The sequence below is a fragment of the Lepidothrix coronata genome, unplaced genomic scaffold, assembly GCF_001604755.1.
Source record: "Lepidothrix coronata isolate B3197 unplaced genomic scaffold, Lepidothrix_coronata-1.0 Scaffold107, whole genome shotgun sequence".
In the NCBI taxonomy this organism is placed as follows: Eukaryota; Metazoa; Chordata; class Aves; order Passeriformes; family Pipridae; genus Lepidothrix; species Lepidothrix coronata.
Window position 1 is genome coordinate 4,128,691 of NW_016690287.1, and position 27,030 is coordinate 4,155,720.

At 41.0% G+C, this 27,030-nt stretch overlaps 1 protein-coding gene across 3 annotated transcripts in view; it reads right to left on the reverse strand.

Annotated features, from left to right (window-relative positions):
- Positions 1–955: 955 nt before the first annotated feature.
- Positions 956–27,030, reverse strand: part of ANO2 (anoctamin 2) — a 124,563-nt gene continuing 98,488 nt past the window's right edge. For all 3 annotated transcript variants that reach the window (XM_017823923.1, XM_017823924.1, XM_017823922.1), the window contains exons 17-22: positions 23,158–23,306; positions 11,486–11,638; positions 11,310–11,362; positions 8,988–9,169; positions 3,676–3,781; positions 956–2,246 (exon numbers count right to left, since the gene is read on the reverse strand). In XM_017823923.1, the coding sequence (XP_017679412.1) occupies positions 1,965–2,246; positions 3,676–3,781; positions 8,988–9,169; positions 11,310–11,362; positions 11,486–11,638; positions 23,158–23,306 (925 nt within the window). In that variant the 3' untranslated portion in view covers positions 956–1,964. The remainder of the gene's footprint in view (positions 2,247–3,675; positions 3,782–8,987; positions 9,170–11,309; positions 11,363–11,485; positions 11,639–23,157; positions 23,307–27,030) is intronic.

Below are 27,030 nucleotides of genomic sequence, written 5' to 3' on the forward strand. Positions count from 1 at the left end.
AGCTAAAATCGTATTAAAGAGGACTTTTCTCCTATGAATTTCCTATCTCAGTCAATCAGAAAAAACAAATGTATAAATTGTCAATAGTTTACACACAGATCATTACGGCAGAAGCTCCTCAAATATCGTCTTTTAGATAATGTATGCATAAAAAAGGGAGACATATTTTAATACTACACATTTTTGCACATTTACAAGGTGTATTTGTAATCTTAGGCATATATAGCAAAACTGAGATTTGGGTAATACCCCTAGCAAGTCATTATTAGTTAAAAAAAACAAACAAACAAACAACAAAAAAACCAAAAACCAGTTTCTGAAAGGGGAATAACTGTCTCCGAATTCATTTAAAATTCAGCAAATGAGTTTTGACAAGGAAAAAGAAGAAAACATTTGGAAAGGTCAGACTTTTTTTTCAATGAAGTTCAACACTTGCAATTTTATTCAAGATGATGTTATCATTTCAAATTTGATTACTATATGGGAGGGATAAATAACCTGAAAGTAAATTTAAAAAGTAAATCTCCAAAATGATTTTTTTTTTTCATTTCAGCCCACCCTGAAACAGTTCTCCCATTTTGATTTGCTTTAGTTTAGGCACTGAATGAAAAAAAAAAAAGAAAAAAACAAACCAAAAAAACCCCCACACTATTATTTTGACATCTCTCATAATACAAAAGATGTCATAGAAGAAAAATTTTTCCATCTACAAGAACAATGAAATTTTAGGCTTCAGAAATATATAAAATATGATCATAATGTTAAAGAGCAATCCTATAGAAGGCCTGAAACTGAAGCACTTCTTTGGTTTGTATTTTTGAAAGTATTGTTGAGAAGACAGGATGGAAAGAAAATCTTTTATCCAGAGCCCACAGTAAAAGAAACAGATTTTTTAAGAAAGTTTAATTTTCATTCATGACAGAACAAAGTTATTCATTGAATGCTTGTAGCTGAAAGCTTGGTTAGTGAACATGTGTATCTTCCAATGAAATGCAGTTCTGCAAAATATTTTACTTTACAGTAAATCACAACAGCAGCAATTTTTGTTACTTTAAGCGCGATGTACACGAAAATGCCACATGATTTACAGGGCTTAATTCCAGTCTCACTCCTCAGCTTCACCCTGGTGGTTCAGTGCTGTGATTCCACTGATACTGGCTGAATTCCCAGTTTAAGTGAGAGAAGAATCAAACATGCAGGGGGTTGTTTGGGGGTTTTTTTTGTGTTCAGGACAATGAACAACAAGGAGCTTCCCTGGCTGTAGCAGCTTCAGTCATTCTGATGCACATGTTGTGGCCTCCCTGCTCATCAGCACATGCATTCAAGCTCCTGCTAAGCAAAAAGCAATATATCTGTGGATGCAAGTGCACAGGGATTTTAATTCCTTGTGTTTCCACATCTCTGTGCCCTTACCAACAGCCCTGCCTGCCCTGCAAGGGTAGCACCTCGTGGCAGTGTATGTTAGGAAGGCACAATGACTCCTCGAGGCTCCAAATGTTTGTCAACCACCCACTGGCAGCTACAAGCAATGAGACCATGAGTTGTGTGCACTTCTCCATGGTCAGTCAGACCTGCCCAAAGGTAGATATGAGAGCAGGAGTGTCCCCATGCCCACGGGGAGTCTGCAGGCAGAGGGATGGTTGCAGTCCTACTGCAGAGACTGCACGAGCCGGGAGAATTCCCACATGTCTACCCAAGTCACATCACCACAAAAACCAGCTACAGCCACAATATAGCCCTTATCTTGCACTGATAAAGTCTGGAAATGCTGCAGCCCAGATAGCATATAAAATATAACAGAGTCCCTTGCAAATGGAGTTTCTAAGGAAGCAAAAGAAGCCTCCTTTTTGCTCCCTGTCCCTTGCTTGACTGTCTCTCCCTCCCTTGCTCTGGATTCAGAATCACATCACACAGTAAGCAGGTGTTGCAGAGGTAAGCACAGCATGTTCCCCTTCCCTAGGGAGTCACACCACCGTGTGCTGTGAGCTAAAGGAGGTGAAGCTGCCTTTGGGACTCCGGGTAAACTGGGAGAAGCTGGCGGCCCGGCTCCTTCTGCTCTTGGTCCCACTTTTGTGCTTCCGCTTGTCTCGTGCCATAAAGCTTTCTATCAGCTTCAGTTTCTCATGCTCCTCCTTCAGGAAGAAGTCAACAAGCACGCTCTTCTCCTTCTTGATCTGTTGACTGATGTCCTTGGGGATGTCAGGGATCATCCAGTCAACCAGAACACTGAGGAACATCACCAGGTTCTGCGAACACAGCAACAGACGTGAAGTAAGTGTGAAAAATCAAAAATACTCACACTGGAGCAAAACCAACCTTTTCTACTGCTATGAGACAGGTATCAAATACATTTTGCTGATGGTGTGTGGTAGTAAGCACTTGAGTAAGGCTTTTTTTTTCAAGAAACAGCTCAGGTTTGTGCAAAGCTACCCCTCAGTGGAGTGGCTGTATTGAACGTGTGCTTCAGTTAGGTTTGAAATGGGAAAGGACTTGGATTCATCAAATGATTCATTGCCTTAGGAACAAAACCAGCCTTATTCCTTACAGGCATCCACAGGTGCTCAGTTCTCAGCATCCAGTTCCTTGAGAATGAGTTCAGAATCCATTAATATAAGGGCATCCTCCAACACAGACCATACCCATGTGCTGCCAATGTGGCCTGAGCAGACTGTATACAACTTTCATGGTCATTCTATCCTCAAATCCTTCTCTCTGTGGACAAGTAGGATTGTTTTTACACTACCACAACCTGCAAGCCACAACCCCAAACCTCACCTGTCAAGGTCACTACGGGTGATGCTCATAACACCAAGCAGGAAGCAGACTAGGCAAAAAGTTTTGCTGTTTATGAAATTTATAGATAAATGATGCTATCATGGTAATTCTTTGAAAACTGCTGTGTTGTGTAATGCCTCAAAATGTGTGAGAATGTTTGCTGACAAGGCTGCTAGAATGAACTCTCTGTCCCCAGCCCAGACAATGGAGCTAATTAACCAGGGAATGTACTCTGGCAGAACAGGCAGAAGGCCTTTCTTCCATTTGAAGCCCAGCAGAACCAGTTGGTTTCAACTGTTTTGCAGCCAGTGGTGGAAAATTACTGAAGGCACAGCAAAGAAGCAGAAGAGGGCAATACAAACCAGGCAAGATTCACAGTAACACTGGGAGTACTTGGCAGGTGAGGTGGACAGCAGATTTTCACAAGAGTGATGGACCCTGTGGAAGGATCTCAGGTCACAGAGGAGAGGAGAAGGAAGCCATCGAGAAGGCAAATCATAATAGCAAATCCCTTGCTAATGAAATCTTCACACTGAGAAGAATTTGCTGCACTTCAAGAAAGTAGCAAAAGCCCTCGGAGGCTTTATCACCCCCTGAGAGTATAAAAGTTGACAGAGTCCACTTGAATGTTCAAGAGCCTGGGTTTTTTGGGATCCCTGCTAGTGCCACAGGCTAATGCAGGCTGTGGCACTGTCTTCCATGAAGGGAAAAGAAAGCTCTGCTGAGGAAGCTCCACAGTGCTCCAAAGGGAGAACCCGTGCTGCAGCCCACTAACCCCTCAGCAGGCTGGGTATGCACAAAGAGAAAAGCTCTAATGGACATGGGCTGCTTTGGCATGTGCATTTCAATCTGGTTTTTACTATATTTCTGAAATAAATTGAAGCAACTCACCAGACTTACCTGAAATAGAATAACAAAAGCCAAGCGAGCAGATAAGACTGCCCAGTACTGCTTAGAAAACTCGTACTGGTTTGGGGACCAAGGAGGTTCTCTGTAGTCTTTGAACCTGTCAGTGGAGACAGCTCAGTTATCACACAGTTCCAGATTTCCTCCAGCACCAATTGCTTTGATTAACATGATTTTAGAGTCACAAACCCTAAAGAATCAAACCCTCCAGATGTTCCCACTTCAACCCTTATTATGAAATACAACTCCAGAATTAAAGCTGGACTACCTCCACTGAATTTAACAAGTTTAGCCTGGTTTTCACAGTTGTAACCAAAATCAGAACATTGTTCTAATGTTAGAAATGTCCAGATTTTACAGGATTGACAAATGTCCCCTTTTTATTCCTGGCGTTAAATTGACCTCAGTGTACAGGGAATAAAGTGCTGAAGTGAAAGCAGAGAGTTAGTACAAGGCATTTTCAGAAGGAGATAAGCCTGCATTCATCTCACCTAAACCTTGATTCATTTAGGGAATAATTCAGCCCACATAAAATGTGACTTTCACTTTGGTGGTTCCTGTCTTTGCATTAATGAAAGGGGGAGCCATGGGAAAGGCACTTCCTAAATTAACTGTCTAGCCTTAGACAGGGTAAAACAGAGCCTTAGTGGTTTAGTGTAAAGACTGTTGCTTTTAGTATTATCATCAATCATTTGGAAGTAAACAACAGGCTAATAAAAATCACAGATGCTCCTAAATTGGAAAGTTTTGCATATAGCAGGAAACACAGAAAGCAATAAGAAATGAATACAGGAAACACAATGAGAATAATACGGGGAAATGGAAAATAATTAAAAATAAAACAAGTGAAGGATCTTCAAAAGGATAGAGATTGAAAGAAAATGCAATGAAAATGGCCTGGAGCCTGCAGTGTCCAGCAGGTTAGCACAAGTTTGAAATATGGCAGCAGGACAGTATGACTTGTGGGTGTATAAACACAAGTCACGATGGTGCTGGGGGGGTATTAGCCTTTCTCTGAACAGCTCAGGTAAACCCACACCTGGAATGCTGCATTCAGCCATTCAGCTGTGCAGATTTCAGAGGGGAAAAAAGATTAAAAAAAAAAAAAGGGGGGGGGCAGGGAAGGAAACTAAAGAAAAAAATAGCAACAAATTGAAGTTAGTTCAGCAAAACAATACAAGGGCTGAGGAGACTGACTCACCAGAAAAGATTAAAGAGTAGCACATGTATTGCTCCACTTTGGTAAGTAACAGCCACAGTTGGACATGATAACCACGCACAAATTGTGCCCTTAGGACTGAAAGGGATAATTTAGTGCTGTTCCCAGTGTTTGACTACGAGTAATGGGATGAAATTAAGAAAGGGAAAATCTGTTTTGAATACCACAAAACCCGTTCTGACAGTAAGATTCATTAGACTCTGGAAAAGCCTCCATTGGGGGATAATGGAGAAAGTTCATATATAACATCTGTCAGCTTCAGTTTGCAGGTGTGCTTACCAAAATTACCTTCAGGTTCTATCCACATGGCTTTGCATGTTAAATTATACATTTACAATCCACGCATCCCCTACATCCTGCCACTCCTCACCCCCAAGAAATTGAGTCTGAAATGCTGGATGTAATTCTGTGCTGCAGCTTCTGGAGACACAAGGTGCAACCCACAATGGGGAGAGGGAGGTGGGAGAGAAGGAAAAAACGACTTTAAACTGGGGGCTGTACTAATTTATGGAAGCACTACCTGGGCTGTGTTAGGCCCTGCTTTGTTTGTTTTGTGCAGTGGTTTAAGCACAGCAGCTGAGCTCTCCATTGCATCTTACCCAGGATTCCTGTGCTGTGCCTGCAACTGTGAGATCACCCCTCTGGTACCTTTCTGGACATTGTGGATTCCCACATGTTGCTCAAATCTGTGTCCAAGCCCTGCAGCGAGGGCCAGAGTCAGATCCCTTGAATTTAATCTGCTTGAACATCAAAGCCAAGGAAAACCACTGAGTTTGTTGTGGATTTTGCCTAACACTATAAATCAATCCCAGTCTTGAAACGCAGCCCAGGTTCACCTGGAAGGGTCACCAACTGTGGTGGGTTTTCCATTTGATGTATTCAGAGCTTCACAAAGTATGTAAGTGTTGCAGGACATCAGACCCCTTGGAAATTTCACCTGGCTCAGCTGGAAATCACAGGGCTTGTGATGCCTGAATCTACATTCAACAGAACACTAGCAAATGATTTACAGGGAAGGGATATTTTGCCAGAGCTACAGATGAGGTAGCTGGGCCTCCTCCCCACCTCCCTTTTTAATTATTCTGTGTCACATGGGACTTCAGAGTGCAATAACCTGGCTCTTTTCTAACCACTATATTCCACAGGTAGTTTCTTTTTTACAAAGAGCATCTTTTCAGTTCAAAAAGTGTTTGGACAATGCTCTCAGGCACTGAGAGTCAGGTGTGATTCTTGGGGTGGTCCTGTGCAGGGCCAGGAGTTGGACTTCATGATCCTTGTGGGTCCTTTCAATTTAGGATATTCTCTGACTTTATTATTCTGTGATTCCCTCATCTCTTCAATTCTTCATTCCTAAAATACTTGTTTCAGCAGGTATGACAGGAACAGCAAACAATCAATGCTGCAAAGACTATTATGTTTCAAAAATAGTAAGCAACTCTAATGCCACTGAAAAAGGACAAGATAATGAAGTAGTCAATACGGTTGAAGAATGAAGTACAGAAAAGTTCTGAGGGAAAATAGAAAAATACACACTGAAAGTAGAGAAAAGTTGGGGAAGTGACGATGGATGGAGAAAACCACACAATACTTGGACAAGAGTGAACTGAAGCCAGAGCTAAGAGAAAGATGCTATTGTATTTCAGAAGTATATTGTGTGGGAAAAAAGAAAGACTGGTAAAAAACATATCAAATTGTACATGTAGGTGGAACTGCAAATCAGTCCAAATATGCTCATCTGTTTAATTTCCTTTTTCAGCTGGTCTTTGAGTAAAACATCCTGAATCACAAGAAAGTACTTCTTCAGCAGTGAGGGAGTATGTAAAAATTAGTCGGGGAAAAATGTTAGAATTCAGCACTGATCATTAGGAGTTGATGAGATGAATCCCAGGACACTAAGAAAATTAATTCATTCAAAGACACTTTTTAAATTCCCTGAATATCAGAGCAGATCCATGTTAAAGTCCCTTTAATGAGTCCATATCTGCTGCTTTCTTCTTTTCAGTGTGACCAGCATACTTTTAGGTACCCCATTATCACAACAGATTACAAGGATTAAAAGGGTCAAACCAATAAAAATGTCACATATCTTAGCAAGCTTTGCTTTTAATTTGCCTTCAGCTACACAAATGTCATTTTTCTGTGGAAAAAAAAAATCATTAAAACTAATGCTGTGCGTCAGAGCGTCGCTGCAGCAATGTTTACTTGGCAGCAGTGTCAAGGAGTTCACAGCACTGGAGAAAATGCTGCCTAAAACATTCAAAGAATGTATTCTGTATGTTCGGTGGCAGAGCCGTTTCTGGCTTGTTAAGGTTTTTTTTAAAGACACCTTAATCTCTGGCAATGCCCGCATGGAGCAAAACTCAGGCTTATTGTAACCACATTTATCTCCAGAGGTCACAGAAATCTAAGAATAAGAGAGGTCAGCTTTTTCCCAACATATTTGCCAGAAAAAGAAATACAGATTTTATTTCCAGCATAAGGGGCAGTGTTTGTTGCCTGTCCCTTGGGACATAAGCCAGATACCCCATATTTTATCACAGCGATAGCTGCGTCCAAAGCTGAGATTTTGATAAGATTGAAAAGAGGAGGATGAAAATGAGAAAGTGTATGTGGCTGTTGATGTCTTCTCCTAATTGTTTCCTGATAACAGAACAGAAACACTCTCACAGTACTTTCTCATTCAGATCAAACATGATCAAACATGATCAAACACTTATTAATTTTTCCTCCTTCTCAGTGGTATGGACTTGATATTATCAGGCAGGAACCACTATTATGCTTAGTGTAGATTATTCCTTTCTTCCCTGTATTTGGGCTCTGTTAAGTAATTAGGCTGTATTTGGCCGTGCTAATGTGAGGAGAGCATTTTATCACTGTTGTTCACACACACACTCCCAAATACAGTGGCACTCACGAACAGAGGCTGACACCAGGTAAATAGCAGCACAGTGAAAGTAGCAAAGCCACAGAGAAGTGAATCAAGATGTTTGCTGAAGGAAAACACAGGCTAATTCGGGGAAACAAATTAAAAATGCTAGGAACTGAGGGTGGAAAAGCATTTCACAGTCTTACAAGTCTATCAGAAAGTAGAGGTCTGAGCTGTGTGCTCTCCTATCTTCTGTTGTAGTCAAGGTGAGAAGGCAGGTACACCCCAAAGGCAACCCCAAGAGCAGTGCTGGAGTCACAGGGCCAGATTTCTCTCCCTGTTTATTCTGCTTCCAGTGAAGGAACTGAGATGTGTAATTTGTGTGGGTTGTAGTTGGGTCGTTGGGTGAGATAAATACCCTGCTTAAAACCAGTGGGATCCAAAGTGTGAGACATATTAGGCAACAAAACAAGGGAGGTCAATTAAAGACCTGTGTGTAGTAAAACTCATATAAATTAAGGCTCTCCTTAAAGAAATGGAAAAGGAACTTTTGTGCTGATTTTGTGCCATTGCAGGGACCAAGGACAGTGGGTTTCAAGGGAGTCCACAAGGAAGGTGAGACAGGCTGTTGAATATAGCACTGACCCAATTTTGAGCAGCCTTGGGTTGCACTGCCTTAAACCAGCTCTTTGAATTTCTGCATATTTTTATAAAAAAACAAGGTTACTTTGAAAGCCCTGGAACCACCTTAGTGATTTCTCTTGCAAACTAGAACTACTCCATAGGCATCTGACATTTTGGACATCTTTTAAAGGAAATTGAGCCTTGGTTCCCCAGTCTGAAAGATGAATTTGAAATATAAGACATGTAGATGGCAAATGGTGCAGGTTTTAAAGAAGGGCATAATATATTGAAACCTCAGATCTCAGCAAAAAAGAAAGCGTGGTTCTAATTACTGGGTGTCCATTTTAAAAATTAATTTTTTTTAATGACAGTTTTGTCTTTCAATAAATAAAATATTTTTCATTTGAGTAAGTCTGCCTAAATTGCCTATTTTGCCTTTTGCACGGGAAAAACCCTTTTAAGAACCTTCTAACACAGTGGGAATACTCCAAAAGCTGTACTTTTAAAACCATCTGTACAAAGGCTCATGAATATTACTGAATATGTGGCTGTATAATTGAATATTGTCAGTTCCCACTTTGAAAAGAGATACTTTACCTGCAGAATAAAACATCCTGTGCAAACAGGGAGTTTGCTGGCTGTGTCCCAGCCTTGAGATGACTGACATTGAAGTAGGAGAGCGTGTGATTGATGAAGCCATGCATGGTTCCATTCTGACTGTATGCATATTGGTACATAAGGCGTGGAATGAAATCGGATGTGACAGCAATTACAAAAGCCTGGGAGACAAAAAAACACCCAACCAAACAACAGCATCATGAATCTATGAATGACATGTTCCAGGTTAATTATTTTCATGTGCAAGTAAATTTGGAGTGGTGATGAAGTGAGAATAGACTGGTACAGAATATTTGCATACATAAAAGCAAAGGAACCTGCTCTGTCTCTCCAGGGGAAGGCTAAGTTAGGAAAGTGCAGTATTTCTTACAGCATAGAGCAGCAAAAGCAATTAATGTACTCTCCATTTCTCCAATTCTTTCCATCTCTAAAGCCATTAGGAGGTTTACTACTAGTTTAAAAAAAACCAAACCTGCAACAAGACATAATAGCTAGTTAGTATAATTTGGAGCATATTTTGGTGTAGTTACACAGTGTTATCTGAGACAAACCTGTTCAGAGTAAAGTATTCATCCTCCATTTTCCCCTCTGCATCAGGATTTACACATCTGACATGGGTGGGTATCATGCTGGTATAAAACTCTCATAAAACTGGTATCCCAGTAATTGTGAAGTCAACCAGACACAGAAGTATCTAGATCATACCAATAAGAATTCCTTTGATTTGTCCTCTGGACTTACTCCTGTGGGAGCAGGTCCAGAGGAGGCCATGAAGATGATCAGAGGGATGGAGCACCTCTCCTATGAGGAAAGGCTGAGAGAAGTGGAGTTGTTCAGCCTCGAGAAGAGAAGGGTCCAGGGAGACCTTAGAGTCCCTTCCAGTGCCTGAAAGGGCTCCAAGAGAGCTGGAGAGGGACTTGTTACAAGGGCCTGGAGTGACAGGACAAGGGGCAATGGCTTCAAACTAACAGAGAGTAGATTTAGATCAGATATTAGAAAAAATCCTTCCCTGTGAGGGTGGTGAGGCCCTGGCACAGGTTGCCCAGAGAAGCTGTGGCTGCCCCATCCCTGGAAGAGTTAAAGGCCAAGTTGGTCAGGGCTTGGAGCAACCTGGTCTGGTGAAAGGTGTCCCTGCCCGTGGCAGAGGAGTTGAAATGAGATAATCTTTAAGGTCCCTTCCAACCCAGACCATTCTGTGATCCTATGATTATTTAAAATTAAATTTTTCTAAATAATAATTTCCTGTATCAATATTATTCAGATGCAGAGACATAACTGGGTGTTCAATATTTTTTTCAAATGGGTATGAACATGTATATTTTTCCGTCAAGAAAAACATCTTACTGATATTTTAAAGGAATCCTCAGTAAATAAATATTTTCAGAGTTTTTTTGATACAGAAAATAACCAAGGATAATAAATCTGCAAAGTGTATTCAGATAAAAACAAAAGGCTGTAGAGTTTTGCTCATCCAGCACAGAGCAGTGCTAGACAACTGCAACTTGTGCCTGACATCATAATATCCCTTCAGTAGTGAAAATCCTCTGATTTTCTAAAGGGCTTTGATGTCTTTGATATTTTATGGCTGGATTTCATGATCTTAAAGGTCTTTTGCAGCCTAAATAATTCTGTAAGTTTATGATCTGTGGGTTAAAAACCCACTAGTTAGTACTACAATTAAACTCCTAGGGCATGAGTCTTTTTTATCATAAGACATATCAGGAAAATTTTACTTAAGGAATACATATAGAACAATAAACATAATATATCTGTATACCAGACACACATTATATTGAAGTAATTGTTTTTGTTCTTTAAAAGAATGTATTTTCCCACTAAGATTTTTTTTTTCCTGGTCCTAGAATCCAAGATGTAATATTTACATTTTTTTTCTTCATACCAATAGTTACACTGGCAGAGTAACAGAAAAAGCTGTGGGTATGAATGGGAAGTAGATCTTTATTTATTATGTGGAGTGTTGCCTGCTTTACCTCCCCTTCACTGGTTGTTCTTATATGGATTAGTCTTCCTGATCTACATAACGTGAGAATAGAGAGAATGGGATGAGGGAATGGTAATTTGTAATTAAATCATGTTTTGCAATTCAACAAGAATGAACTGGATAATTTAGATGTCACAGAATCACAGAATCAACTAGGTTGGAAAAGACCTCTGAGACCATCAAGTCCGACTTATTTTCTTGGCAAATAGAGAAAACTAGACTTCACTTTTAAATTATGTTGAAGGGACAATATAAGCTCCAAAGACCACGATTAGAAACTAGTATAACCAAATACTTACATTAATGATAACTGAAAGCTTTCCAATGCCACTCAAAATGTCATACCAAATTCCTGTAAATGAAAAACAGAACTTGTTAATGGATTTACTATAATTTTTCTTCTTCTTCTTTTTTTTTTTTTTTTTTAATTGCACTTTTTGCATTATCTTCACTGCAAAGCTTTTTCATTGCTTACCTATATCTTTTGCTCTCACTGTGTCTGGCCTCCTCAGTTCAGTAACAAACTTCTTTGCATCAAGACGGACTTCTATGACGTTGTTCAGGAGAGCAAAGAGAGGTGCCAGAGGGAAGGAGGCAACAAAGAGCGTGACAAAGCCAAACTGGATAACTGGAAAAGAAATATTTTTGATAGCTTCTGAAGGGAGCAGCTGACAGCAAATTGTTGATGAGCCTTGTGCCTCACGAGGCCCATGAAATTCCGCTTCCCGGTTTGGGCCCAGAGATAAATATCACAAAGCAAGGTTACAAAAGAGAGAAAGGTTTGTCACTGTGCTTCAGGAATGTATCTAATAACGCTTCAAGTCACTAGCATAAGCACAAGCCAAAGGAAATACTAAATTTAATAAAGGACAAAGGGTTCAGCGTGCATTCTTCTGCATTTATACATAATTAACCGATTCAGACTGTGCCGTTCTTCCCCACCTTTAGCCTGCAAGAAAAATTATGCACAATCAAACAAGAGGAAAAAACCTACAAGGTGCCACTATTTCTTTCCAGTTTTCTTTGAAAAATTTAGTGGCAATCTGTCAAAAGTACGAACAGAATAAGTATTTCTGTGGAAGCAATGAGTCTGTGGTGTTGAATAGCACTTCCATCCCTCCTTATGTCACTGATATCCTCCCAGTTTACAAATCTTCCTCTTTCAATCTTAACAAATGAATATTACACGTATATATTCCTCGTAGGAAAGGAAGTGATAGTTCACTGGTCCTAAAGAACAAGCAAGGAAGTACATTCCTCCTGAGTTCTTTATGCTTGCTAGAACAGATACACAACTAATTAACCCTGTCTTCTTCCACAAAGGGGAAAAAAACAACCCACCCACCCACCCAAAGGAAACCCTCTCACTTTGCAGTGGATGGCACATTTTTGTGTCCTCCTGTTCCCAGCGTTGCATTAGGAGTTTTCATGCAGACGAATTCTCCAGTAAGCAGGTAAGGAACCAACGTCACCCTGCAAAAGCACAATGCTGACACAACTACGTTTTTCTGGCAAGTCTCAGTCCTCTTGAGATGCTTGGAGTAGTCTGGTAGAAAATCCTGTTCCACCAACCAACCTTCTTCAGATTTTGGGTGGGCATAGTATTCTTAATTCCTGCCTCCTTCAGTGTCACTTCAGAAACAGTCTCATCTGGATGAATCTCTACTGGGTACAAAGAGAATCTGAAAGGCAGTTGACTCGTTACTTATTTCTCTGAGGGGGGTGGGGAATTAACAAATTGCCTAAAAGTTTGTGTCTTCCATGGAAGACAGGAGGCATCAGCAGCGAAAGCTACTCACGAGGCTGGATCCCTTCCTTGCTTAAAGTAATACTTCAGAGAAGTGAGAAAGGTTTATTACTCCAGCAAACTAATGAGAAGTAGAAGAAAAAGAAAGGGACCAAAATCTGTGCTGCTTGAATGCAGAGGCAGTGATCCCACTAAGATTAAACTAATAAATCTTACTGTGATCTACATTTCAGAATTATAAAAATAGTGGTATAGAAAAAGGGTTGGGCTGTGAGGCCATATTTACTGTGGCTTCTTTTTTGGCAAGCACAAGTTTTGTATAAGTCCTCTCTCCACTGTGGAAGGAATCTGTTGCAGAGTTTTTGTGAAAATAGAGGTATAAATAGCACAACATTTTACTTTAAAATAATTTCCTTCAGCACTGTTGTCACAACCTACTATTGAAACAGTTTTCTCCAGGATCTTCTCTCTATGAATCTTTTTTGTGTGCAGGTCTTCTGATATTCCTCCTTTTCTCTTCTAAGAGACAACATATTTGCACAATAAACTATTATCTCTGTATATTTGTTATTGTTTTGTGCGTTTTATATTTGTATATTTATATATTATATGTTATTTATATATAATATATTATTATTGTTTTGCTGTGCAATAAACGATATATCCTAACATACGCTAAGATGGAGCTTTTTAAAAGCATACAAACATCCTATCCTTGAAATCATACTTTCCTGAATATTTTATGTTCAGAGTCAGGAAAAGGAATTAACAAGGAAATAAAACCACATGTTAATGTCTCCAAAAACTGTGAAATGCTGAGAAAAATACATAGCACCAAAATATGCTTTATTTGGTTTTAAGTGAATTTAGCAGGAATAGAGCAGGGAGGATTCTGTTAAAAAAAAAAATCAATGTATTTGTAATGATTTAAGAATAAACCACACACACATTTGCTTTGATGTTGCTCACAGGCCCTTTATTCACTGCCTGGGAAAATGCAGTTTAATTTTTATTCAAGTTCATGAAAAAATGTTGAAGGTATGCAAAGGACTTCTGGATAATTGTGCAAATATGTCTTCATAGAAAATGCTACGCCAGATGTGTTTGTGTGGTCACCTTGAAATCTCTTCAACCTTCTAGACTCCCTTTTATGAAAGTGTAAATGATGCAAAAAACAGGCAAAACCAAAAAAAAAAAAAAAAAAAAGCTGAAGCCCAAAAAGCAAACTCAAAATCCCAAAACCAAAACAAAGCACACCATAATTCAGATGGTCTTGTTTAGAAAGCTATCAAACAAGCATTTAAAACGAGCAGTCTTTGAACACCTTGGCAATTTATAGGTACATGTTGAGTGTGATCAGTGTTTCTAGAAGCAAATCTGAATGGATTAAAAAGAGAAGAATCCCTGGAGTTCTGTGGATGCCTGTCCAATCACAGTTGGAACGTATACAATACATTTAGGGTACTCACAAACACTGTTCCACCAAGGACAGTTGACACAAAAACATCCTTTTTTTTGGCTGGAGAACCTGATGGCAACCTGGAAATACCCTTTTTACATTCACTTTTGTGCCACAAGGTCTCCATACAAAGCTCTTTTAGTGTTTCTGTTCAGGGAAAAGGCTAAAGAGACCCAGGAGCTGGACCTCTGGATATCCAGCCTGTTCCGTAGGTTTTCTATTTCCCTAGCAGTCCAGCCTGGAGAAAACAGAGGGGGACATCACCCAACCTCATGGCACAAGCTGGTGAACAAAATGTTTGAAGGCTGTGTATAGGGGGAAGTCAAGGACACAGGAAATAATGCCAAAGCAGGACACTAAATGTGCTGTCAGTGACACAGAGTCTATCTCTGATGAGACTAAAAGCCCAAACCACATATTATTGGTGCCTTCTCTGACTTAAGCAGGAAAGAGGCCAAGGGCTCAGAGCCAGTCCACGAGGTTCTCAACACCTGATGCCACATCTACAACATCTCATCCAGGCTTGGGCCCTGAGACAAAAGCTATAAAATACAAACAGCATCAAAAGAAGTCTCTCAGACCACAGCCCTTCCCAGAAGTCCACTCTGCCCAGAAGCTCTTCCTCTGTGCAGGGCCTGAACAGAACCCAAGCCCAACAACGGCAGCACACTCTGTCCCTCTAACTCTGGCATCCAAAGTCTGATTAAGAGCAGAAATCAAGGTTTTTAAATTATGGATCTGGAGAGTGCTAGTTGTGTAGGGGATGCAGAATCAGTCCCCAGCACAAAACCTTCCTTGGTGAATATCAGCCAGGTTCTACAAGATTTACACACTGAGGAGTGTGAGTAACCCTAGGATCTAGTGTGAGCAATCCCAGCACCTTTAACATCAAAACCTAACTTAAGAAAAGGTAATTTTTTGTGACGGTGTTGCTTTCTTTGTTACTTCTGTATCAATAATATCTGTCATGGGATCATCTGTTGCTGGAAGTAAACAACAAAAGGATCACTCCTGTGCTAAGGAATTTTCCAAGTTCTAAGAAGAAACTTCTTATATACAGATGAAACTTCAATATGGCCAAGCCTGGCTGAAAAATTTAAGGAAAAGGTGTAGTAAATGTATGCAACAAGCCTACACATAACAGCCTGAGTTGGTAATTTTCAAAACCATTCTCATTATAGAGATTATAGAAAAATGCAGGTTTCTCTTCAGCGATTTTTTTTTCTTTTGCTGCCTCACACATTGCCTTTTTGATGGCTTTTCCTGCTTTAGGGGAAATTCTTCCAAATCTCTCAGATTAATCCTTATGACAGTCAGAAGCTACAGACATTGGATCTGACCATTTTCTTCTTAGAATTCAAAAGGGAGTTTTGCCATTGTTTTTTTACAGAAGTTGGATGACAAAACCCTTTATTATGATTTCTCTTCGAGGAAAAATGTTTTTAATTAATTGCCACATGAAGCCTGGAATCCTAAAGGGGTCTGACTAGAAAAGGAAAGATCTAATGAAATAATCTAAAAATCATTGCTGATATCAGTTTCTTCTCAAGAAACTATGAGTGGTATAAATTTGAGACATCCATGTGCATCGTTTAGCTGCTTTTGGAGCCAATTTCATAAAATTTGTTTCATTAGTGATATTTATTGCTACTCTAAACATCAATTTCTTGCCAACTCCTATCACTGCAGGCTAGTTACAAGTTGCAAACTTGCTACCCTGTGGACCAGGAAATTGCTGTACATGCTGCCTGCCTTGGGAACTCACGGGGTGTTGGGCTGGGTCAAAAGTCATTGCACAGTTTTAGAAATAGGAATTGCTAATGACAAATTTGACACATGCTGACACTGGCTATTTATGTTTCAGGATTACTTGAGCAAAATTTTCTGATCACTCAGGAATTTTAAGAGTGCCTCTCCTGAAGAGTGACTGCTAAAAAATACAGCTATGTATCAGTTAGTAATATCAAAACAAACAGTCATCAGGCATTTCACTGTGCAAATCAAAACTTTGTGCAGACTTGCTACTGACAGCCAAGACCTGTTCAACGAAAGAGTTCAGCACAATCTGCTGACTGAAATCAGATTCAAAGTTCAGCTCACTGAAGAAATGATCCACAAAAGCTTTCCCTGAAGGAAAACTTAAGAGTTTATTTGCTATGGTAAGGTGTTGGCCTCTTCCTCTCACACTACTGAGATCTGAAAAACGCCACTGAAGTCAACAGAAGTCTGCCTGACTCGTAGGCTTTGGGTTTCACCTTCTTAAGTTTTCTCTTTTCTTAGATTTATATATGACTTTTACTCTAAAAAATAATCACGGAATCATGGAGCAGTTTGGGCTGGAAGGGACCTTTAAAGGTCATCTGGTGCAAATCTTCTGTGATGAGAGGGGATATTCAGCAGGTCATGTTGCTCAGAGCCCAGGTCAGCCTGACCTCGAATGTTTCCAGGGATGGGGCATCCACCACCTCTTTGGGCAACATGTACCAGTGTTTTACCACCCTCATTGTAAAAAACTTCTGTCTAATACGTAATCTAAATCCACACTCTTTTAGTTTAAAACCATTACCTCTTTTTCACTCTCAACAGGCCCTGCTAAAAAGTCTGTTCCCCATCTTTCTTTTCGGTCCCCTCTAATTACTGGAAGGCTGTTGTAAAATCCCCCCAGAGTCTTCTCCAGAATAAACCACCCCAATTCTCTCAGTCCAATTTGTGGCAGTGACACCAACCAGGGAGCCACATAATAATAGGCTGGGTCCATCTGTTTCTTCAAATGTGGTTGCCCACAACTGGAATGAGAAAACATCGTAGTGTCAGTAGTTGTTAGCCCACGGGCTCAACATGTCGCCTTTCCTGTCTAAAAGAGACAAAATTACAAGTAGCTGTACTTCTCTGGGAGTATTTTCCTGGGGCAAAGAGTTCTCTGCAGGCTCATGGGTTTGTGGATAAGGAGGATGGATATGAAGCCAACAAGCCAGTAGAAACTATCATTTCTCCTTCCCATGACATCCAGTGTAAATAATAAGAAAGCTTCCCACAGACAGACCCTTTTGCTTTGGGCTCTGGTGTTAGAGGAGTTGGCTTGGGGACGGCTGGAAGTGGGAATCCTGAGGAACAAGTTCACCAAGCAACTGATCCAATCAATTTTAACTGATGTTAAAAATCCTAGTCTGACAGAAGATAATATTAACATTGACAGAGCTGAGCAACTCCAGAAGGCCTTGTAGAACACGTGATCTGAAAACTTACCAGGACACTTGAACACAGGGCAGCTCTAAGACAGAGATGGCTGTAGCCTGAGTGAAAGAAACCTGGATTGTTCTTCTCTTTCCAGCTTCTCTATCTTTTATGTTTGTGATTCCTCATGCTTAGTATTAACAGATCAGTCATGATCAGAGGCACCAGCTCTACATTGCCATCAGCCTTCATACTGTCTCTTGTTTCACTGGTGCTCGTGGTCTTGCTGGCATGGACTAGAGGGACTAACATTTTGCAGAACCAAACTCCACTAAACAAAGGCAGAACAACATTTCCCAATATGAAAATAAAGGAGATTAAAACATAACCAGTAAATCTCACTATTTCTACTAACCTACCTAGACATAAACAAGGGCAGCAGGTGGAAGAAGAGGAAGCCTCTCCAAGGCTTCAGGCTTCTTAGAATAAGAAAACAGAAAAAAAAAGAAAGCAATGGAAAGAAATGGCCATTCCAAAATTTAAGTGGGATAGTTATCATCAATAACTCCTTTACCTGTGGCTTATCACACTGCAAAACACATCCTGAGATTGCTCCAGGCCCTATCCCTCAGAGAGGTGGTGCCTTAATAGGGTTAATTTGCTTCATAACAAACTGCCAAGAGAATATATGGTTTGCCATGAGGAGTGGGCCAGAGTCCAGGTTTCCATCAGAAAGGGGGCATGTCCACCCTTTTGATAGAATTCAGTAGGAGAGACTGGATATATGGATACAAAGGCAAGGACAGCCTGTGATTAGGATCCAGCCTAGTGCACAGCAGACCTGAAGTCAAGAGTCTTAGCTTGGTTAGAGGCTTTCTGTGTAATCTTAAAAATGTCACCCACTCTTAAAAGTAGGAGTATCCTAAACCCGAATGTAGGGAATACTCGCACATGGATACATAATCTGGCTGTGCCTGTTTCTTCACGAAACCCCATCATCATCTGTATGGGAAAACCCAAAGGCAAACCCAGTCTGCAGTTCCTTGTTCAGCTGCTTCATTGTTGGTTGAGCAGATAACCACTAATGCCAGTGGGAGCTTGCCTGAGTAAATCAGTGTGAAAATTAAGACAGAAGTTCTGAAACAGCAGCCAGATTCCTCTCTTCTTAATATCATACTTCTTACATTCCAGTCATTCTGCCTTTTTAAGCAATTCAGTGCGGGGAGAAAAAAATGCTTCCTCTGCACTTGCTGCATTGTTTCGCTTCCCCATTGCCCCCCAATCAGAATTACAAAAATAGGTAAATAAGCTGTTTAACTGCCTCCTGCAGCTCGATGCCCTTCAGAACAACCCCAGCTGACAGGTTCAGTGCTGAGCTGCACAAAGTGCTTCCTGCCAGCGTGGGTGGTCTGAGTCCCAGCACAGTGAGCCTGACAGCTGAGAGCAGGGATGTGGACCCGGGGCAGCAGTCGGGGCTGGGGAGGCGCAGCTTGGGTTTCATCCGTTGCACATTTGTCTGGAATGCCACAGAGCTGGCAATGGCACTTCTCCACTTGGGGAGCTCATCCCCCTGCTGTAAACAAATGTTTAGATTAGTAATGAATCCATTCATTTTCAGGGCATCTGTCTAATTATCCCTGATGACTGCAGGATGAGGTACTCAGCCTTGTTTATGATCTGGGCACAAGGGACTAGTCTAAATTACAGGCTTAGTGTCCAGTGATTTATAACATCAGTAGCTTAGGCCCTGTACTAGAAGTTAAAATCTTAGAATCAGAGAATATTCTGGGTTGGAAGAGACCCACGAGGATTGAGTCCATCTCCTGGCCCTGCAGAGAACACCCCAACAATTCCACCATGTGCCTGAGAGTGTTGTCCAAACACTTCTTGAGCTCTGTCAGGGTGGGGCTGTGATCACTTCCCTGGAGCAGGCACCCTAAAACCTTCACAGATTATGGTGATATGTCTACATTTCTTTTCTAAACCACATTACCCTACTCAGTTCAGTGGCCATGATTTGAATTATTTTCTCAATTTCTAGAACTTGTTTCTAAAGCTTAAAAAAGGCCAGTTCCCTAAGGGACAGCATAACAAATGGCTAAACATGGGAGCTCCAAGAGGTAGTCTGGAGTCAAAACACACTGTCAAAACCCCACTGTAGCATGTCTTCTTTGCAGGACTGACTACTGACCTGCTTCTTTTCTGAGTAGGTGGCCTTAAATGAACTCATAAAACAAATCTGACATTAGTGAAATTATGTTCAAACTCGAAGCAGCTGAGCATCACTTTTCCCACAGCAGAATCAAGACTGCTGATACCAAATCAAAGCAATGTTGACAAACATCATACCAGTGTTACTGTTATTCCAGCAAGGCAGAACTTTGCACCCAAGTAGTGTCCTTATGAATAAATCAAGGGTGATGTCAAACACAGACATCTTGAATCAGGGTAATGGCATCATCTCAAATGCAATGGGAGCAAAAATATTAAAATTCTTACAAGGGAAGATGTATTTTTTCACCATTGTTTAATTTCAAAAATTGCAAAGAAGCTTGCCTAAAGTTTACAGCAGGAAAAATCACCTCTGGCTGAATTAATGCATGCAAAAAAAACCCAATCCTAAAGGACAATCTTTAAAAAAATTATCATCATGTGCAGAGGGGGATGAAGTAGTAGAAGCTGCAGCACAGAGCCTGATTCTAAGCTGAGTTGAAACAATTCAGAGGGAGATGATGGGAGGTGAGGGCTTCTTTACGACACTACAGATCCACAGGTTTGGATCTGTAAACATATCCATTAGATATTTGAATATCCATAAGAGATATTCAAATCTGCCATCATATAAAATACCTTGTATACCCTTTCTTATTTATAGACTTACATAAATCTACCATTCTATAAATTTTCATATATGCATTTATAATTAGATTGCAAGTTATACCTGTAAACTTATATAACTATTTCTAGAGAGAGAGATAAACTATACATGGTATTTAATTTTTTTGCCACAAAATGAATTCTCTTCCAGATGTTTGAGAATAGTGGTTTATTAAAACAGGAATTGTCACAAGCAATATTTCACAGATGTCTGGTTTTAGATACCATGCCCATTGACAAGCTCTGGTTCTTCCTGAATTCTTTTATGCCCTAAAGTCTGGGTTTGCCTGGATTATTCCTCTCTTTCCACTTCCCCCACCTATACCATTCCCCCTTTCTCCTTCCCTGCCTCTGCAGGTTCCTACTCATGAGGCAGCTACAGGGCTGAGGGGTACACTGGAATTTTAGTTTGCATCTGGTGTGAAGAAGCAACCCCTTTAATACTCTAGAGCATCCCTATGTGCTGCTTCCTCACAGGTTTGTTTTCCTGAAGTTGGATTGTGTCCCAAGGCTTTAAGTCTGAGTTATTTGGTGATTATTTGCAACCCTGTCCTCCTGGGTTCTGTTGAGTCATAGAGATATTCCTTGGAGTTTATAACAAGCACAAGTCAGAATGAGGAAAAAAGGCATGTATGTATTTCAGTTTGGAATTCTCTATCAGATGCTTGATATTTTTCCTTGGATAATTTATCTGTAGTGGAACCTTTATCCCACTTTTTGACCTGCACTTGCTGGAGCAGTGGAAGAGTGTAAGTGGATGTAAGAAGGTGAATGTGATCAAACAAATTCAGTGAAAGCTGAGAGGAGGCAACAGAGGATTCCTTACAGAGCAGAATTATTGTATAATTCGCTGTTACTTTGAACTGCTACCTAATTAGTTGTTGGGTTTCTCTCCATATCCCTTTATACAGCCAGCTACTGTACTCAGAATTTCAAACATAGTTTCATAGGTATCAGCACAACATTTTTACTTGAACAAAGAATAATCAAGATGCCAAAGGAACCAGACTTCCAAATTATAACTACTGAGGACAGTGACACAATGCCAAACATGCTGGAAAGAAAATGAATTATTGATGATATTTTATTTGAACAAACTCAGTGCTTTCAAGTTTCTTTCTTGACTCTTGTCTTCCAGAATGCAGAAAACACTGTGACGCTGCATCTCAAATAACTTAGTAGCTGTTTGATCAATTGTGAAAAACAGAAGTATATATGAACACATAGATGATATGCACAGGAGAGGCACCAGCTTTACAAAATTAGAATACTATTTAATAGAGTTGCTCCTACTTCGCACAGGTTTGACACGTGACTGAATGCTGGCAGTGCACTCCACCAGTGACATCAGCCACTCCAGCAGGGTGATGCATGCAGAGGAATAACATATATCATTTAAGAAACTAGAGGGTGTACAGCTATGAAAGGTGGCAGACTGAGAAATAATTCCCAAGTGCATCCTAGATTTCCTTAAAAAGTGTGGCAAACTCAACATCCAGTGGAAAAGGCCCTGGGGGTGCTGGTGACAGCAGCTGGACATGAGCCCAGGTGTGCCCAGGGGGGCAAGAGGCCAATGGCACCTGGCTTGGATCAGCAATAGTGTGGCAGCAGGACCAGGGCAGGGATTGTCCCCCTGTACTGGGCACTGGTGAGGCCACATCTCAAATCCTGGGTCCAGTTCGAGGCCCCTCGCTGATGGAATGACATTGAGGGGCTGGAAGTGTGTCCAGAGAAGGGAACGGAGATAGGGAAGGGTTGACAGAGTAAGTCCTGTGAAGACTGCCTGAAGGAGCTGGGGGTCTTTATCCTGGAGAAAAGGAGGCTCAGTGGGGACCTTATTGCTCTCTGCAACTCCCTGAATGGAGGCTGTAGCCAGGTGGGGGTCGGCCTCCTCCAGGCAACAGGACAAGAGGAAATGGCCTCAAGCTGTGCCAGGGGAGGTTCAGGTCGGACATCAGGAAGAATTTCTTCACCAACAGGGTGGTCAGGCATTGGAAGGGGCTGCCCAGGGAGTGGAGTGGTGGAGTCCCCATCTCTGGAGGTGTTTGAGAAGGGTCAAGAGAAGGATCTTTCCCCTCTACTCAGCACTACTGTGAGCACACCTGAAGTATTCTTTCCAGCTCTGTGCTCCCCAGTAGAAGGACATGGACATGCTGCAGAGTATCCAGTGGAGACCCACTAATGTGATTAAGGGACTGGAGGACCTGAGGTACAAGGGGAACCTGAGAGCACTGGGGTTGTTGTACCACAGGAAAAGAAGACTCAGGAAATCTTACCAATGCGGTGGGTTGAAGAAGACAGAGCTACAATCTTCTCAAGGGTGCCCAATGAGAGGACAAGAGGCACTGGGCACAAATGGAAATTTAGGGAATGCATTTTAAACATTTAAAAAACCTCTTTTTTTCTTTTTTTTTCTTTTTCGTGTGAAGGTGATCAAATGGTACAACAGGTTGCACAGAGAGATTGTAGAGTCTCCATCCCTGGAAATATTAAAAACCCAACTGGACGTCGGGACAAAACCCTGAGCAACCTGCTCTAGCTGACCCTGCTTGAAGGAGGGGTTGGACTAAATGATCTCCGGGGATCCCTTCCAGCCATATCTTGATTCTGTGGCCAAGTGGTTTCTGTGCACTTTTCTCAGCTGGGAACACTGGACTCTGGCAGCATAAGTAGCAACAGACACTAGGATTCATGATTATTGCTGTGTTGGTACTGTGGTACTCTCACACCCCTGCTGTCTTGCATGTAATTTCTGCAAACTACAAGCGCTTGGGTTTTTTTCCCTCTTTATCATAACAACTTATGATATAGAGTCATGTGATCTATGGTGATTGGTCCTATGTAAAGCTATGGTTATTGCAGACAGGAAAAGGGAATTCAGGAAACTTACTCATTTCCATGTATTCCGGAGTCAGTCCGGTGAAAGGTTCTAAGATATAGTCGAGGTGCCATTGCTGAGGGTCCTTTGCTTGGTTAGTGTCCACTTCTTTTGGCTCAGTTCTTTCATCCTTCAGCTTCCTAAAGAGCTTCTTTAGCTTCCTGAGGAACAAAAGTTCAGATTGAATCAAATCTTTTTTCACCTTTTTTCCCCCCTCAAGATTTGGCTCAAGTCTCTGTGCAGCAACACAAAATTCATGTCATGTTGCTTTGGTGCACAATAGGATGAGTTTACAACACCCTGTGAAGTTTTGATGCTGCTTAGTGACAGATGACAGGCTGCTGGACTTGGATCCAGTACTTTTTAATATTTTTTTTTTCTCTCTAGATGGATATTCAATGGGGATCTTCCTGAAGTTCAAGCACCTTGGACCTAAATAATGTTAGTAATAAGTAATATTCTCAAGAACAACACACTGAGAACCTCTCCTTTAACAAAATGTAAAAAGATTATGTGACAGCTTCATGCTACATATCAACCATAAGTGCACTTTTCTCTCACCATGAAATTGGGAACTGCCAGTATAATATACTAATAAGGTAAAAAATTACCAGACATGCATAGTTTGCCCAGAGAAGTTGTGGATGCCCTCTCCCTGGAAGTGTTCAAGGCCAGGTTGGATGGAGCCCTGAGCAACCTGGGCTAGTGGAAGGTGTCCCTGCCCATGATAAGGTGATCTTTAAAGTCCTTCCCAAGCCAAACTATTCTGTGATTCCATGATATTTCCAAATAAAGAGGGTGCAAGAACATACTGATAGCACAAATAGTGGTATCAATCACTGTCCCACTAAAATGGGGATACAAATTTCATGACACTGACAAAGACATGAGAGTAAAGCAAAACCATTTCTAAAAGAAGAGTAAAGTACTCCAAATGTACCCCCCAGGGATGACATTTCAAATGCACATGCATCAACAGCATCACACTATTTTACACATCAAGAAATTCCCGTGGAAAAACACAGTAGAATGAAGTATTTGTTCAAAATCAAGGAGGTGAAACACAGTTGAATTAGCATAAAATAGCAAGATTTATACTTTCTTTTGCAGATGATATTTATCTTTCACAAAAACATACGACACTATTTTATAGTTCTTCACATATGTGCCATATGAGTGAGAATCCAGATTAATTCCAGTGATGTCTTGCCAGTAGTCTAAGCAGGACTCTCCCACAAACTCTTCTCCCACAGCTTGTGATAAACCCTTTGAACTGTAGGTGTGTGGCCTGGAGAAGGGAATATATGGGGGAAGGGGTTTTCCTCTGTGCCTCCAGTGAAGCAGAACTGCCTTTCTCAGACCCTGATTTAAGTATCAGGGCAAGGCAAGCTGGCAAACACTATAAAGGCTTTGCTGGGTGGGTTTTTTGCTTTATTCCTGAATTTACACTCAGGCACACAGGATCACTGTGTCACCACATTGCACAAGGCTCTGTAGCAGCCTGGAAATGAGTGGCTGAGGGATTTCTACACTGACCAGTGTTTACAGGACCCGATTTCATCACCAGGGTGGAGGGAATGGGGATTAACAGACTCTCTTAAAACAGACCTGCATTGCCTCAGGCTCTGTCAGTCCCAGGATCACAAAGCTTCAAAAATCAACAGGTCAACCCCATTCTTTGTTTCAGGTGCAATGAAGATGTAGCTCACAAGTCCAATGGTAACATCCTCAGTATTTTGGCAATGCTGGGGCTAACCAAAGAATTTTGGTACGCAGAACACTCAGATTACACAGTTTTAATAAAAGGCTAGGGGAAGATTTCAAATGTTTCACAAGAGGGAATTAGGTGAATCCCTACAAAGACATTTACCTCCTACATGGTGCAAACTCAGCCATTTCAATACACTAAAATTCCCTTTCTCCCCCTCTGCTTTTATGGCAGCCAAGGGAACTCGTCTGTGACAGATGTGATGCTAGTATTCAGAACGTAGGAGACTGGGGCAGGATTTAAAACCAGCAAAGAATTCCCAGGATGCTCTTCCAATATACCCCAATTAATTTCCTAATGCGAGGGACTCTCAGAGGACAGCGGACACAAAGTTCAAGACAGTGCTGATTTCTGTTCCAATAAAAAAATCCAAACTATAAATGTCCCTCACACTTCTGCGGGCAGATGACACTGAAGATCCTCTCATTGTCACAGTGCAGCAGCTGAGATAAAATTTGGGTGTGTTTAGATGTGAAGTCTGTGCATGTGTGATCTGGTTAGAGCCCCACAGAACTGAGACGTGGAGTTTGGAGTTTATTGCACACCCAAACCTCCCAGGAGAACTCAGTAACTAAAGCAATAGCTGTTGTTTTTAATGTTTATTTGGGAATGCACTAAATCCAGGACTCAGTCACTCAGGATAATTTTTAATTTTTCATCTGGCTATCTGTAAGCCAGGCAAGAGGAGCTGCATTTTTAACCATTTGGAGCTCAGCTTTGAAGAGTGTCTGTATGCTTCTTTTATGACATTTTTTTAAAATATCAACTGACTGAAAGCAAGCCAAACTAATTATTCCAAATTTTCCACAGAAAAAAAAATATACCTTTGTGTCATATCCAAGCATGTGAAGTTTGAGACCAAACAGAAATGTGTCAGAAAGTTAGAGGAACAAAGATCAGGGATTTCCAGAGTGTTATTCTCCAGCTATACAGCAATAGGGCCACGAAAATGAGTTTTGCAGAACCCTATAGCCATACATGTGATTGTGATTTAAAACTGAGTACACTTTTTAAATGCACTTGTGTGAAACCTGGTTTTTAATTACTCAGATCAACATTTTTAAACAAGGTCGACAGACAAAAGATTATTTTAGCTTCTGATTTCTGCATGCCAGGCAGTGTGGGAGAGGTAGGTTTGCCCATTCAGGATGAGCTTCTGGGAAGCTTTGTGCTGAAGAGGCACATGCAGTAAACTTTCATGACTCCATGTGAATTTGGGCAAGCAGAGAAAATGGTAGAGCTGCAGAATAGCCATTATTTCTGGTCCTTTTGCCAGTGAATATCAAAAAGCAAGGTGCATTCTTAAGGAGACTGAACAGCATGGAAGAAGAATTGACGTGGGACCAGAGGGAAAGAAAGTGAACAGGTTTTTGTCAGGCTGTGTCTACAGCAGTTAAAAATGATGTTGCAGATTCTCACAAAGGATTGGGAGCAAACTATTGAGTTAGATAAGAGGCAGGAACAGGGTTTAATTATGCTGTTTGCAATTCCCAATATAACCAACAGGTATTGCATTATGCAAGTTAACCAACATCTGAAGAGAGCATAAAATCACTACAGCCCCACACCTGAGGAAAAGATTCCCTCAAGCTTCTGAGAAAAAAAAAAAAAGAGGAAGAGAAGAGAGGAGTCAAACCTCAAGTGATCCTGGTTGGGCTTCTAAGCACATGGTGCACTTAAATGAAGCCTTTTTTAAAAAAAATCAGAGAGATGACTATACTGTTGCTCTGTTTATACAGTAAGAAGGAGTATCAGGATTTGGGGATCTAGACACGATGATGACTTGGGAAAAATGAGAAATTTGTGGAGTGAGACCCAGTGCAACATATAGAGGCTGGAGAGGCAGGACATCTGGAGGGCAGGTTGAAATAGGACTTTGTGGGCACAAGCCTTTGTGTCTTTGGTGGCTGTGCAGTCCTCACAGTGCATCTCTACCAGAGCTTGTCAGAAAGATTGGAACTGTGGGTCCAGTTAGGAATTTCTCAAGACTCTCAATTAACAAATGTCCTTGGGTACTGCAAAAGCAGATCACCTGTGACAGTCTCCAGGAACCAGATTTGGAGAGGGACACCAAGATGATCAGAGGGATGGAGCAGCTCTGCTGTGAGGAAAGGCTG